Source organism: Terrapene carolina, unplaced genomic scaffold (genome assembly GCF_002925995.2).
Source record: "Terrapene carolina triunguis isolate 2854851 unplaced genomic scaffold, T_m_triunguis-2.0 Scaffold228, whole genome shotgun sequence".
In the NCBI taxonomy this organism is placed as follows: domain Eukaryota; kingdom Metazoa; phylum Chordata; order Testudines; family Emydidae; genus Terrapene; species Terrapene triunguis.
This window is the reverse complement of record NW_020664579.1, coordinates 2501674-2514130: the sequence shown is the minus strand read 5'-3', so window position 1 is coordinate 2514130 and position 12457 is coordinate 2501674. Positions and strand designations below refer to the sequence as shown.

Here is a 12457-nt window from a genome sequence, read left to right as displayed (position 1 = left end):
AAGATAATAAGGTGATAAGTAACAGTCAGCATGGATTTGTCAAGAACAAATTGTGTCAAACCAACATAATATCTTTCTTTGACAGGGTAACAAGCTTTGTGGATAGCAGGGAAGTGGTAGATGAGGTATATCTTGACTTTAGCAAGGCTTTTGATACTGTCTCACATGACTTCTCATAAACAAACTAGGTAAATGCAATCTAGATGGAGCTACTACAAGGTGAGTGCATAACTAGTTGGAAAACCATTCCCAGGAGAGTAGTTATCAGTGGTTCACAATCAAGCTGGAAGGGCATATCAAGTGGGGTCCTCCGGAATCAGTTCTGAATCCGGTTCTGTTCAATAGCTTCATCAATGATGTAGAAAATAGCACAGAAAGTACATGTATAAAGTTTGCGGAAGATACCAACCTGGGTTTGGTTGCAAGTGCTTTGGAGAATAGGATTAATATTCAAAATGATCTGGACAAACTGGAGTAATGGTCTGAAGTAAATAGGATGAAATTTAACAAGGACAAAGTATTCCTTAAGAAGGAACAATCAGTTGCACACCTACAAAATGGAAATGACTGACTAGGAAGGAGTACTGTGGAAAGGGATCTGGGGCTCATAGTGGGTCATACACTGTTGACTCATATTTAGCTTAACACTGTTGCAAAAAAAAAATCATTCTGGGATGTATTAGCAGGAGTATTGTAAGCAGGACACAAGACGTAATTCTTCTGCACTGATTAGGCCTCAGCTGGAGTATTATGTTCAGTTCTGGGTGCCACATTTCAGGAAAGATGAGGCCAAATTGGAGAAAGTCCAGAGAAGAGCAACAAAAATTATTAAAGGTGTAGAAAACATGACCTGTGAGGGAAGATTGAAAAAATTGGGTTTGTTTAGTCTGGAGAAGAAAAGACTGAGAGGGGACATAACAGTTTTCAAGTACATAAAAGGTTGTTACAAGGAGGAGGGAGAAAAATTGTCCTCCTTAACCTCTGAGGAATGGACAAGAAGCAATGGGCTTAAATTGCAGCAAGAGCGGTTTAGGCTGGACATTAAGAAAAACTTCCTAACTGTCAGGGTAATTAAGCACCGGAGTAAATTGCCTAAGGAGGTTGTGGAATCTCAGTCATTAGAGATTTTTAAGAGCTGGTTAGACAATCACCTGACAGGGATGGTCTAGATAATACTTACTCCAGCCATGAGTGCTGGGGACTAGACTAGCTGACTTCATGAGGTCCCTTCTGGTCCTATGATTCTATGATTGTTTGCTATACTATTGAAGATTTTAGTTTAATTTTTTCCCTGGGCCTATGCACTTAAATTTTTTGCATAATACAGAAACTCTGGCTCTCATATATTTTTAAAGAAAATCTTGCATGATTCAGACCAGGAATCAACTCTTTCTTTGTCCTGTGGGTCCTGTGTCTACCAATAGGTTATAGAGAACAACAGCCTTGAGTTTATAGACTGGAACTGAGTGAGGAAATAGCGATTTTAATCATGGTTCTGCCGTGGACTTCTTGTGAAAGTTACTTAACCCTTCTATTTCTCAATTGCCCCTCTGCTTAAAAAAAAAAAGGGTAGGGGGATTACTTCTTTTGCTCACATGAGGCAAGACTATAACAGAGTTCTAAAAATAACTAGATAAGTTCACGGAGGATAGGTCCATCAATGTCTATTAGCCAGGATGGGTAGGGATGGTGTCCCTAGCCTCTGTTTGCCAGAAGCTGGGAATGGGCGACAGGGGATGGATCACTTGATAATTAGCTGTTCTGTTCATTCCCTCTGGGGCACCTGGCATTGGCCATTGTTGGAAGACAGGATACTGGGCTAGATGGACCTTTGGTTTGACCCAGTATGTCGGTACTTATGTTCTTATGAGCATTGTGAGACAACTCTGGGAAATTCCTTGTATTACGGTGGTGGGGAATTCTCTCCTTTGCAATCCTAGCTTTAGTAGATGATGGACCCTCACCCGATCCTCAGTTTTCTGTTTAATTTCTGAGCTAGGTAGTATTATTAACCAAACTGTGGCCATTCTTTTAGGAAAGAATGGCAAGATAGAAAGATATATATCCACTACAAAGTCAAAAATGTTTGGGTGAAGAGTGGAATACTGGGAGAAAAACTTTTAACATTTCCCTGTAAAAGATGTACACTTTTAATAAAGTACTGCTTTGTTGTTGCACTCTAAGAAGTCCATTGATGAGAATAATATACCATCTTAAATTCTACTGTTTTTGTTTAGCAGGAAATCTTTCCTGCATTACTTAAATAGAATTTCAAATTTGTTGGTGTTCAGTTTCTATGGGACAAAGATGAACAGAGTTTGACTTGGCAAGGATTTGGCTGAATTTGTTGCCTCCTAGCTAAGAATGGGAAACAAAAGGCTGTAGAGATGGCTTTGTGTTGCTGTTTCACTATTTCAAGGAGCCTATATTGAAGCCCAAGCAGATCTACAGTGTGATCCTCACAACTATACTCGTCTTTCGCTAACAAGATGTAACTCTCTGAGACTATAGGGTTCCAACATGCAGTGGCAAGAGGCCCATCAAAATTAGTTTCCTGGATACCTTGTTTAATCTAATAAATTGCTGCCTATTATGTTGGTTTGATTTCTTAGCAGGTAGTAATGTGTACTGTAATATATCTGTTTCTTAAACATCTTAAACATTAATATTTTGGAGGTTTCTCTTACAGGAGCGGCAGAAACAACTGGAAAGTCTTGGCATATCTCTTCAGTCTTCTGGAATCAAAGTTGGGGATAACAAGTGCTTCCTCGTTAATTTGAATGCAGATCCTGCTCTCAATGAACTTCTGGTCTACTACTTAAAGGTGAAATAACACTTTGTTTCAACATGTTTAAGTGGATCATTTAACCCTGTGAAAATGCATATGGGTAGAGAGTTCCTTATGAGAAACAGACTTCAGAGGCGTTGTTTAGTGTCCATTGGTTAGCAAAAATGGCACAAATACAGCTTGTTTTTAATTGCAGGTCATCTTTACTGTTACAGAGAGCCAGAAAGCAGTGTAAATGTGTCTTAGTAGTATTTTGTATCCTTAGAAATTTTCCCTTTTACAAGCAGTTGTCTGGCCTTTACAGCTCTCTTTGTGTAGCTTTACTCAGAAAAGTGATTATGCAAAAATGGGGGCATCTTACTAAATCAATTTGCTTCTCCATGTATGTTCACAGTTATATATACTGACTTCTAAAATGAGTTTTTACTTCTGTTATCACTGCAGAATCAATATGGCTCTGGGGAGAGAGCTGGGTTCTGTTGAGGTGCAACTTCTGATTGTAGAATTCCATATTATTGGTGATGGGTGCAAAAGAATGAACCCAGTTTAAGTCTTGGATTCTGGGCTAGTTTGTAAATTGAGCAGGTTTGATCTGGAGGCAGAGTGACAAATGGAATCTATGCTGCAGTTTTAAGTCACTTTTCAGCAATTTAATATTAAGTTCAAGTGCCAAAGTTCTCACATTGTTGGTTGTTAATGATTTCCCTCCCACTGAAGTGGAATACGGTAATTTGTCTTGAGGCAGTCACATGATTAGCATTTGGCTAAAAGTGGTTTTGTGCCGCCTCTCTTAGGAGATGTATGTTATCTTCTTTTTAGATCAGTCATTGTATATCACAGAGCAAACCGCTACCCAAAGAATTAAAACAAAAGAAAAAACCCTTATTCATCACTGCCCCTTATAACCATTAATAAACAACAAAAGAGATGATTCAGGATTTTTGGAGAGGAGTCAAAGCATTTCCAGGCATCTTGTATGTAGGAGTCTGGATTCTGATTCATACGACTAAGTCAGCCTCAACTCTGACAGCTATTGAGACTGTGGTGATTTCTTTGTTGCTTAATGTGAATACATAACAAGAATACATTAATGACAAAGCACATTCAGAAGGATGACCTCAGTCCATGTGCAAAATGCACTCATAGTCATGTGGTGTAGGATGGGGAAACTAGTAAAAATAATACTCAATGTTCTTGCAATTCCCTTTCAGATAGAACCAGAGCTATCGATCTTAGAGTTGTATTTTGCTTCTCATTACTGTTATAGTCACTAAAAATCAAATTTAGAAGCCATGTCATGCTCGACTCCTCCCATTTTGGGGTAAAAATCTCAGCCTGGGCTAGGGTTTGTGTTTGGATTATTTTTTAGATTTTTTTATTTCAGATTGATTTGTTTCAGACTTTCTTTTTGGGTGATTTCAGATTTCTGAGTAGAATGGGGTTTCAGTTTTGTGTCATTCTTGTGGAGAAAAGGCTTTTTCAAAGAGGAAAGTTTTTGCAGAATTTCCTGAAGATGATCAGAATTTGGATCCACCAAATCTCAGAGCCAGCTCCCTTTTGTCAGTCTAGCAGTCATCTTCGACCTCTTTTGTGTTGAGCTATCTGAGCTCTGCAAGAGCTGGGTAGCAGTCTAGAGCAGGGGTTCTCAAACTGGGGGTCGAGACCCCCTCAGAAGATCGTTAGGTTATGTGGCGGGTCGCGAGCTGTCAGCCTCCACCCCAAACCCCGCTTTCCCCCAGCATTTATAATGGTGTTAAATATATAAAAAAGTGTTTTTAATTTATAAGGGGGGGGGGTCACACTCAGAGGCTTGCTATGTGAAAGGGGTCACTAATACAAAAGTTTAAGAATCACTGGTCTAGAGCTCCCTTTGGTTGGGGAATTATTAGCTAAATTGGAAAAGATAGGGATCAATATGAAAATTGAAAGGTGGATAAGGACCTGGTTAAAGGGGAGACTACAACGGGTCATACTGAAAGGTGAACTGTCAGGCTAGAAGGAGGTTACTAGTGGAGTTCCTCAGGGATCGGTTTTGGGACCAATCTTATTTAATCTTTTTATTACTGACCTTGGCACAAAAAGTGGAAATGTGCTAATAAAGTTTGCGGATGACACAAAGCTGGGAGGTATTGCTAATACAGAGAAGGACCGGGATATCATACAGGAAGATCTGGATGACCTTGTAAACTGGAGTAATAGTAATAGGATGAAATTTAATAGTGAAAAGTGCAAGGTCATGCATTTAGGGATTAATAACAAGAATTTTGGTTATAAATTGGGGACACATCAGTTGGAAGTAACAAAGGAGGAGAAGGATCTCGGAGTATTGGTTGATCACAGGATGACTATGAGCCACCAATGTGATATGGCCGTTAAAAAAGCTAATGCGGTCTTGGGATGCATCAGGCGAGGTATTTCCAGTAAAGATAAGGAGGTGTTAGTACCGTTATACAAGGCACTGGTGAGACCTCATCTGGAATATTGTGTGCAGTTCTGGTCTCCCATGTTTAAGAAGGATGAATTCAAACTGGAACAGGTACAGAAAAGGGCTACTAGGATGATCCGAGGAATGGAAAACCTGTTTTATGAAAGGAGACTCAAAGAGCTTCGCTTGTTTAGCTTAACCAAAAGAAGGCTGAGGGGAGATATGATTGCTCTTTATAAATATATCAGAGGGATAAATATCAGGGAGGGAGAGGAATTATTTAAGCTTAGTACCCATGTGGACACAAGAACAAATGGATATAAACGGGACATTAGGAAGTTTAGACTTGAAATTAGACGAAGGTTTCTAACCATCAGAGGAGTGAAGTTCTGGAACAGCCTTCTAAGGGGAGTAGTGGGGGCAAAAGACCTATCTGGCTTCAAGACTAAGCTTGATAAGTTTATGGAGGGGATGGGATGATGGGATAGCCTAATTTTGGCAATTAATTGATCTTTGATTATTAGCAGGTAAATATGCCCAATGGTCTGTGATGGGATGTTAGATGGGGTGGGATCTGAGTTACTACAGAGAATTCTTTCCTGGGTGCTGGCTGGTGAGTCTTGCTCACATGCTCAGGGTTTAACTGATTGCCATATTTGGGGTCGGGAAGGAATTTTCCTCCAGGACAGATTGGCAGAGGCCCTGGAGGTTTTTAGCCTTCCTCTGCAGTGTGGGGCACGGGTCACTTGCTGGAGGATTCTCTGCACCTTGAGGTCTTTAAACCACGATTTGAGGACTTCAATAACTCAGGCATAGGTTAGGGGTTTGTTACAGGAGTGGTTGGGTGAGATTCTGTGGCCTGCGTTGTGCAGGAGGTCAGACTAGATGATCATAATGGTCCCTTCTGACCTTAAAGTCTATGAGTCTATGGTTGATGGAGAGCTCTATTCTAGGGTGTAAAGAGAAGTTGTGCCCAATTGTTCTGGGTATTCTACATGTAGACTAGTGCCACATACAACTTGCGGCATACTATAAGTGGTCTGTATGCTACCATTATCTGTTCTTAACTAGTAGTTCCTTGTTAGCCTCTTACCATTGCTACTGTCACTTCTTTACATTGAAGGTACGTCTACGTGCTGCCAAAAGAAGCATGCAGTGTAGAGTACACACCTGTGTAGCTGCCCTGTGTAGCAGGGATATAAATAACATTGTAGCTGGTGAGGCATGGCTTAGGCAAGTAAAGAAACATCTGAAGGGTGGGGGTACGTAAGTAAGTAGGGGAAGACTCTGGTAGCGGGGCAGGGCTCTCCCAGCTCCCTGTTGCTGGAGCCTTTCCCTGCTGCAGGAAAAAACTCTGGCGGGGGAGGGAGGTGGTGGCAGCAGGGAAAGGCTGAGCCATTCCTGTCTGCCTCTCCGCTGCCAGAGCCTTTCCTGGGCAACTGTAGCTACACACTGAAGTGTGGATGCAGCTTGCTTTCCACTGCGGCATGTAGCTACACGCTGCTGCTGGTGTGTAGTGTAGTGTAGATGTAGCTCAGCATAGCACTTCTCAGTCGCAAAAGGATTCCGAAGTATGGGCCTTTTTCACTCTTTGACATGAAGGTCTAGTTCAATCTAAAATTTGTTGTTATTCATGTCACTTATAAATCCAGTTCAATTCCATTTCTCTGATTGTTTCTAGTTATAATGTCTCCTTCCCCTTTTTAAAAAATTACTAAGTAGCTTTCAAAACTTCAGTAATTAAGGGAATGGGCATGTCCAAAAGGTAGGATGTAAGAGTGTGAGGTGTGCACGCACTGTAGAGTAATCAGAGGGAAATTTCTGCTACCGGTTGCTAACATCTGAATTTGATTCTTCCACAGGAGCACACATTAATAGGGTCAGATGACTCCCAAGATATCCAGTTATGTGGGATGGGAATTCTTCCTGAACATTGTATTATAGAAATAACCTCAGAAGGACAGGTTATGCTAACACCTCAGAAAAATACTAGGTAATGTTACAAAATATTGTAAAGTCAGTTCCATAACTTTAATTTTAGTAAATAGGGTGAATGGTGCATGAAGATGATTTCTAAATAAGCTTTTTCCCTTAATCTCAAGATAAAATGCTACTTGGCTTCTGTTTAGATTTTAATAATTAGCTTGCTGTGTTCCCCATGAACAGCTCTGTCAGTGCATCTCATTGCTAATAGATAGTATCCTTGCTCTTCCAGTTCTGGGTCTTTTTGGATTAGATTTCAAACAGAATATCTGGGGTATGTGTCTCTTTTTTCTTAATGATGAGACAAAAGTAAATTATAGTTTCAGCAAACACGTGCTAACTTATTTGCACTTGTCTAAATTTAGCTGTGAGTGTCAAGATTTAAACTAATCTTCTATAAACACTGTTCATATGTGAAATTTTATTGAAGCACTTGCTATGTTATGCGATTAAGTAACGGTACTTGGAAAGTAAATGCTACGTTCCAACAAACCACAAAATGCCATGTACCTTTGGGGTCTCTAACAAAAGCTTAATGTTCCATGTAATTTGGTGATGAACACGTAATGGGCATGAAATTCGTGTACTTCATCAAGGTTCTGTATGTGCAGGCGTAGGAGCTTGGTCTATTTTAGAAATCAACAGTATAAAAGTATAGTTTTTGCCAGTATGAACCATAACACTGGAGTTGATGATGTCTCCAGTAAACCTGCATATAGCCAAGATTGCCAACATTTTCTTTACATGGTGTATGTTTATTCTCCCTGTATTTCTAAACAGTGTAAAAATAGCTGTAATAGGCTATATTGCTTCCAATAGGCTATATTCAAAGCCATACACTTTTTTTAGGCCCAATAGGTTTTTTTCAATTATGCTCTTCAAGTACAGTCTGTGTTTAAAAAAAAATACTAAATATTATGGAGCTTAAACGAGAGTTTAAATCAGCTCAGGGATTGGTGAAACAGTGCCAAGTTACAGGAGACATGCTTGCTTATTAATTTGTAATCCTCAAACCTGCTTTCCTCCCCCAAACTAATTGGGAGAATGAAACAAACTATTCTCCCCCAAACTAATTGGGAGAATGAAACAAACTATTCTCCCCCCTCCCACAAAAAATAAAACCTATCTGGATGTATGTGTATTAGCTTTTCTTCTTCTTCTCCTCACAGAACATTTGTAAATGGTTCTGCTGTTGTGGGTCCTACCCTGCTACACCATGGAGACAGAATACTGTGGGGAAACAACCACTTCTTCAGGTATAAAAGGTCTTAATCCAGTTATGATCTTGAGCCAGTTTTGCTTTAGCTTTGAGCACAAAGAATAATGATGGGCCTCTATCCGAGCTCTCAAGATGCAGATGGACCACATGCTGCCCATTCTATGGGTTTGTAGAGGCAATGCTGGCTAGAGGATGTTTTCGAATGACCAGTTTCATAGCTGCTATGCACAGTCTTGGCTGGGTTGTAATGTGATGAGGAGGATTTTAATTTATGTATTTCCAGGAGGTTGTGGCCCATTTTGATGTGGACGATGCTACCATCATTAGCACCTTTGTCCTCTCCAGATTAGATTACTACAGTGCACTGTATTTGGGGCTACAGTTTACATTTTTCTGAAAGCTGAAGTTGGTGTGGAATTCTCAAGCATCCTTGGTAAATAGTATGTCTCACTGTGAGCATATTACGCTGATCTGCAGTGTCTGCCTCTTGGTTTCTGGATGGAGTTTAAAGTGATTGACTTGGACTTATAATTTCCTAAGTGACATGGGACGTACTTACCCAAAAGACCACCATACTCTGTGGCATACTGCTGCAGTTCCGGTCATTGGAGACCCTCAGAATGGAGTTCCCTCTGTTTAAAAAAAAGAAAAGTGATGATTGCTGGCAGGTGTTCTCTGGGAAGGGCCTCTCAGCTTTGTAACTCGCTCCCCACTCTTGGTCTAAAATGGCCCAACTCTTTTGACCTGTAGGGCATGCTGTAAAACCTAATTATTCTCCTTCCCTTTTGGAAAGGGGGAGGCTTGTGAAAGGGGAAGAAGAGGGAGATAAGTGTCACCAGACAGTTTGTTGGTGAATGTGTGGGAGGGTTGATGAAATTGATGGGGTTGTAAATTATATCTGTATTTTTAAATGCTGTCAGAGGTGCCTAGGGCCATAGATAATCAGTGGATTATTAGATGAACACAGGCTCCCAGTATGACGCTGTGGCCAAAAGAGCTAATGTGATCCTGGAAACATAAACAAGGAAATCTTGAGCAGGAGTAGAGAGATTATATTACTTCTATATATGGCACTGGTGCAACCGCTGCTGGAATCCTGTGTCCAGTTCTGGTGCCCACACTTCAAGAAGGATGTTAATAAATTGAAGAGGGTTCAGAGAAGACCCATGAGAATAATTAAAGGATTAGAAAAACGTGCCTTATATAGTTATAGACTCAAGGAGGTCAGTCTATTTAGCTAAGAAAGACAAGGTTAAGGAGTGACTTGATTAGTCTATAGGTATGTCTACACTACCCGCTGGATCAGCGGGCAGCGATCGATCCAGTGGGGGTCGATTTATCGCATCTAGTCTAGACCCGATAAATCGACCCCCAAGCGCTCTCCCATCGACTCCTATACTCCTCCGCCACGAGAGGCGCAGGCAGAGTCGACGGGGGAGTGGCAGCAGTCGACTCACCGCAGTGAAGACGCTGCAGTGAGTAGGTCTAAGTTCGTCAACTTCAGCTATGTTATTCACGTAGCTGAAGTTGCGTAACTTAGATCTATCCCACTCACCCCCCAGTGTAGACCAGGCCTTTAAGTATTTACACAGGGAACAAATATTTAATAATGGGCTCATCAGTCTAGCAGAGAAAGGTGTAACATGGATGTTTTTTTAAAAGATACACTCCCGGATTTATTTTGGGTAGATTCTCTGGTCTGTGTTATACAGGAGGTCAACCTAGATGATCACAATGGTCGCTTCTGGCTTTAGAATCTATGAATAGATAGGTGTCCATCTGGTATAAATGGCTGTATCTGAAGGAGAGGAGAGAAGGGCTGTTGCACTTCCAGTGTGATGTAGTGGTCCCGGTTAGGGTGCTTTGGAACCTTTATTTTGACTCTACTGCGGAAGGCACTGTCTTCATCCACACAATATTTTAAAAGGAAAATCTGTGGTTTGTGGGGACTCGCCTTTGTTTTAAGAATCTTCTAAAAGCAACAGTTTTATTACAGAGGCAGGGGATAAAAATTGTTTGTTTGTTAGACATTGCTTTTTTCCCCCTTCTTTTTTCAAAGATTGAATTTGCCAAAAAAGAAAAAGAAATTAGAGCATGAGGATGAAGAGCAAGAAAACTCCTTGGGGTGCAGCAACAGTGTCGAGCAGCTAGATATAGATGGAGACAATTCCAGTGAAGTGTCCAGTGAAATGAACTTCAGCTATGAATATGCCCAAATGGAAGTTATCATGAAGGCACTCAGTGGCAATGGTAAGAGGCAGCAGATATATTAAGAATACAAGCAGGGAATAGGATTACATCCTGAGTACCTTGTAACCCAGGAATCATTTTCCTTTATAGTTTCCTACTGAATACACTTTCTTCTCTTAGTCACTTTGCCCTTGAAGGGAAAAAAACTACAAAACTTGTTAGAATTCAGAGTTTCTGTTCAGGCAAGACCCAGAACTAGAACATTGGGGATATCATGGTCTAGCATTGAGGTATTTGAGCAGAGCTGTGTACTCTCTGATCCTGCAATTGACTTTGAAGTCAAGTTTTTTGGTTTCAGTAGCCTTATACAGCTGCCAAAGGTGTCCCATTTTGCAAAGGTGAGGGGAATTGATTCAACCTGACCTTGTCCATCTCTAACTTCCATTAGGTCACCTACCTATCCCTCTCTGATTTCTAATGCTAAAGCATAGAACAAAACACTTGGTTTATTATACTTTGACAAAATATAATAGTCCAACTCTTTTAGTTATTTTTAATCTTTAGAGTACACTTCATCCATTGATCTTAGAGCTTTACAAAGGCGGAAAACTAGCAGTATCTCTATTTTATAGATGAGGAATGAGCCATAGAAAAGTGGTAACTTGTTCAAAATCATGTGATAAATTCATGGCAGAGCCAGGAATACAATCCAGGTCCCCTTAGTCCCAAGCTCTGTGCCCTGTTCACTGGATCACTGCTTCCCTCTAATAGCTCTGCACACAGTGAGTGTCCAAACACTTCACTACTAGCTTCTTTATTTTCAACACCTGTTTAGACCCGATGCAGTCAATCTTGCAGAGCGTGGAACAGCAGTACGAAGAGGAGAAGCAATCCGCACTGGAGCGGCAGAGATTAATGTATGAGCACGAACTAGAGCAGTTGCGAAGGCGGCTGTCTCCAGAGAAACAACACTTCCGCAGCATGGACAAGTTCTCCTCTCACTCGCCCAGTGCTCAGCAGCGCTTACGCCAGTGGGCAGAAGAGAGGTGGGTGATGAGAACATACAGCATTTCTCAAGCAGTGGTGGTCAGGCTTGAGGTCCTCTAATGCCAGTGAAGTCTCTTATAGATTTAAGATGCATTTGACTACAACACATGTCCTTGGCTCCCAAGAAGAGCCCTGCAGAGAAGCAACAATGTTGTGGGGATACCATCAGCCAAGAGGAAATGTCACTGTAAGGATTATCAGACCACGCATTTTGTTCCAATAAGTCCTCAAAAATAAAGGTGGAAAAGAACTATTTTGTCACCTTATCTAGTTATGCGGGAATGCTATCTACAGTGTATTCTCAAATGGCTCGTCCATTTTAATTTTAAGTGAAGAATAGGAGATTGGGGGAAGTTTATGGACTCCTCTCTAAACTATAGCACAGGGTTGGCCAAACTTATTGACCCTCCGAGCTGCATAGGATAATCTTCAGAAATTTGAGAGCCAGCCACACCTGCTGGGGCTGGGGCTTGAGTTCTGGGTCATGGCAGCTGGGGCTCAGGGCTTCAACCCTGCAGCGGGGTGGTGGGGCTAGAGGCTTCTGCCCCTTGGGTGAGGGGGATATCAGGGCTTCTGCTCTGCTGAAGGTGCCTGCCTGGGCTCGGGGCTTTGCAGCTGAAGCCCCGAGCCCCGACAGGCACTTCCTGTGGGGTTGAAGTCCCGAGCTCTCGCAGAATCCCTGAGCTCCTCCCCCACAGTCTGGTAGGTGGAGATTGGGGGGAGCATGGGGAACTCTGCGAGCTTCACTTTAACTGTAAAAAAGTCGTATGCAGCTCGCGAGCCATGGTTTGACCATCCCTGCTAT

General features: G+C 41.5%; 1 protein-coding gene across 1 annotated transcript in view; it reads left to right on the top strand.

The window, feature by feature from the left end:
- The window catches only part of KIF13B (kinesin family member 13B), a 124035-nt gene that overhangs the window by 31354 nt on the left and 80224 nt on the right, over nt 1-12457 (top strand). The window contains exons 11-15 of the mRNA XM_029912478.1: nt 2690-2824; nt 7076-7206; nt 8366-8452; nt 10475-10665; nt 11441-11651. Of these exons, the coding sequence (XP_029768338.1) occupies nt 2690-2824; nt 7076-7206; nt 8366-8452; nt 10475-10665; nt 11441-11651 (755 nt within the window). The remainder of the gene's footprint in view (nt 1-2689; nt 2825-7075; nt 7207-8365; nt 8453-10474; nt 10666-11440; nt 11652-12457) is intronic.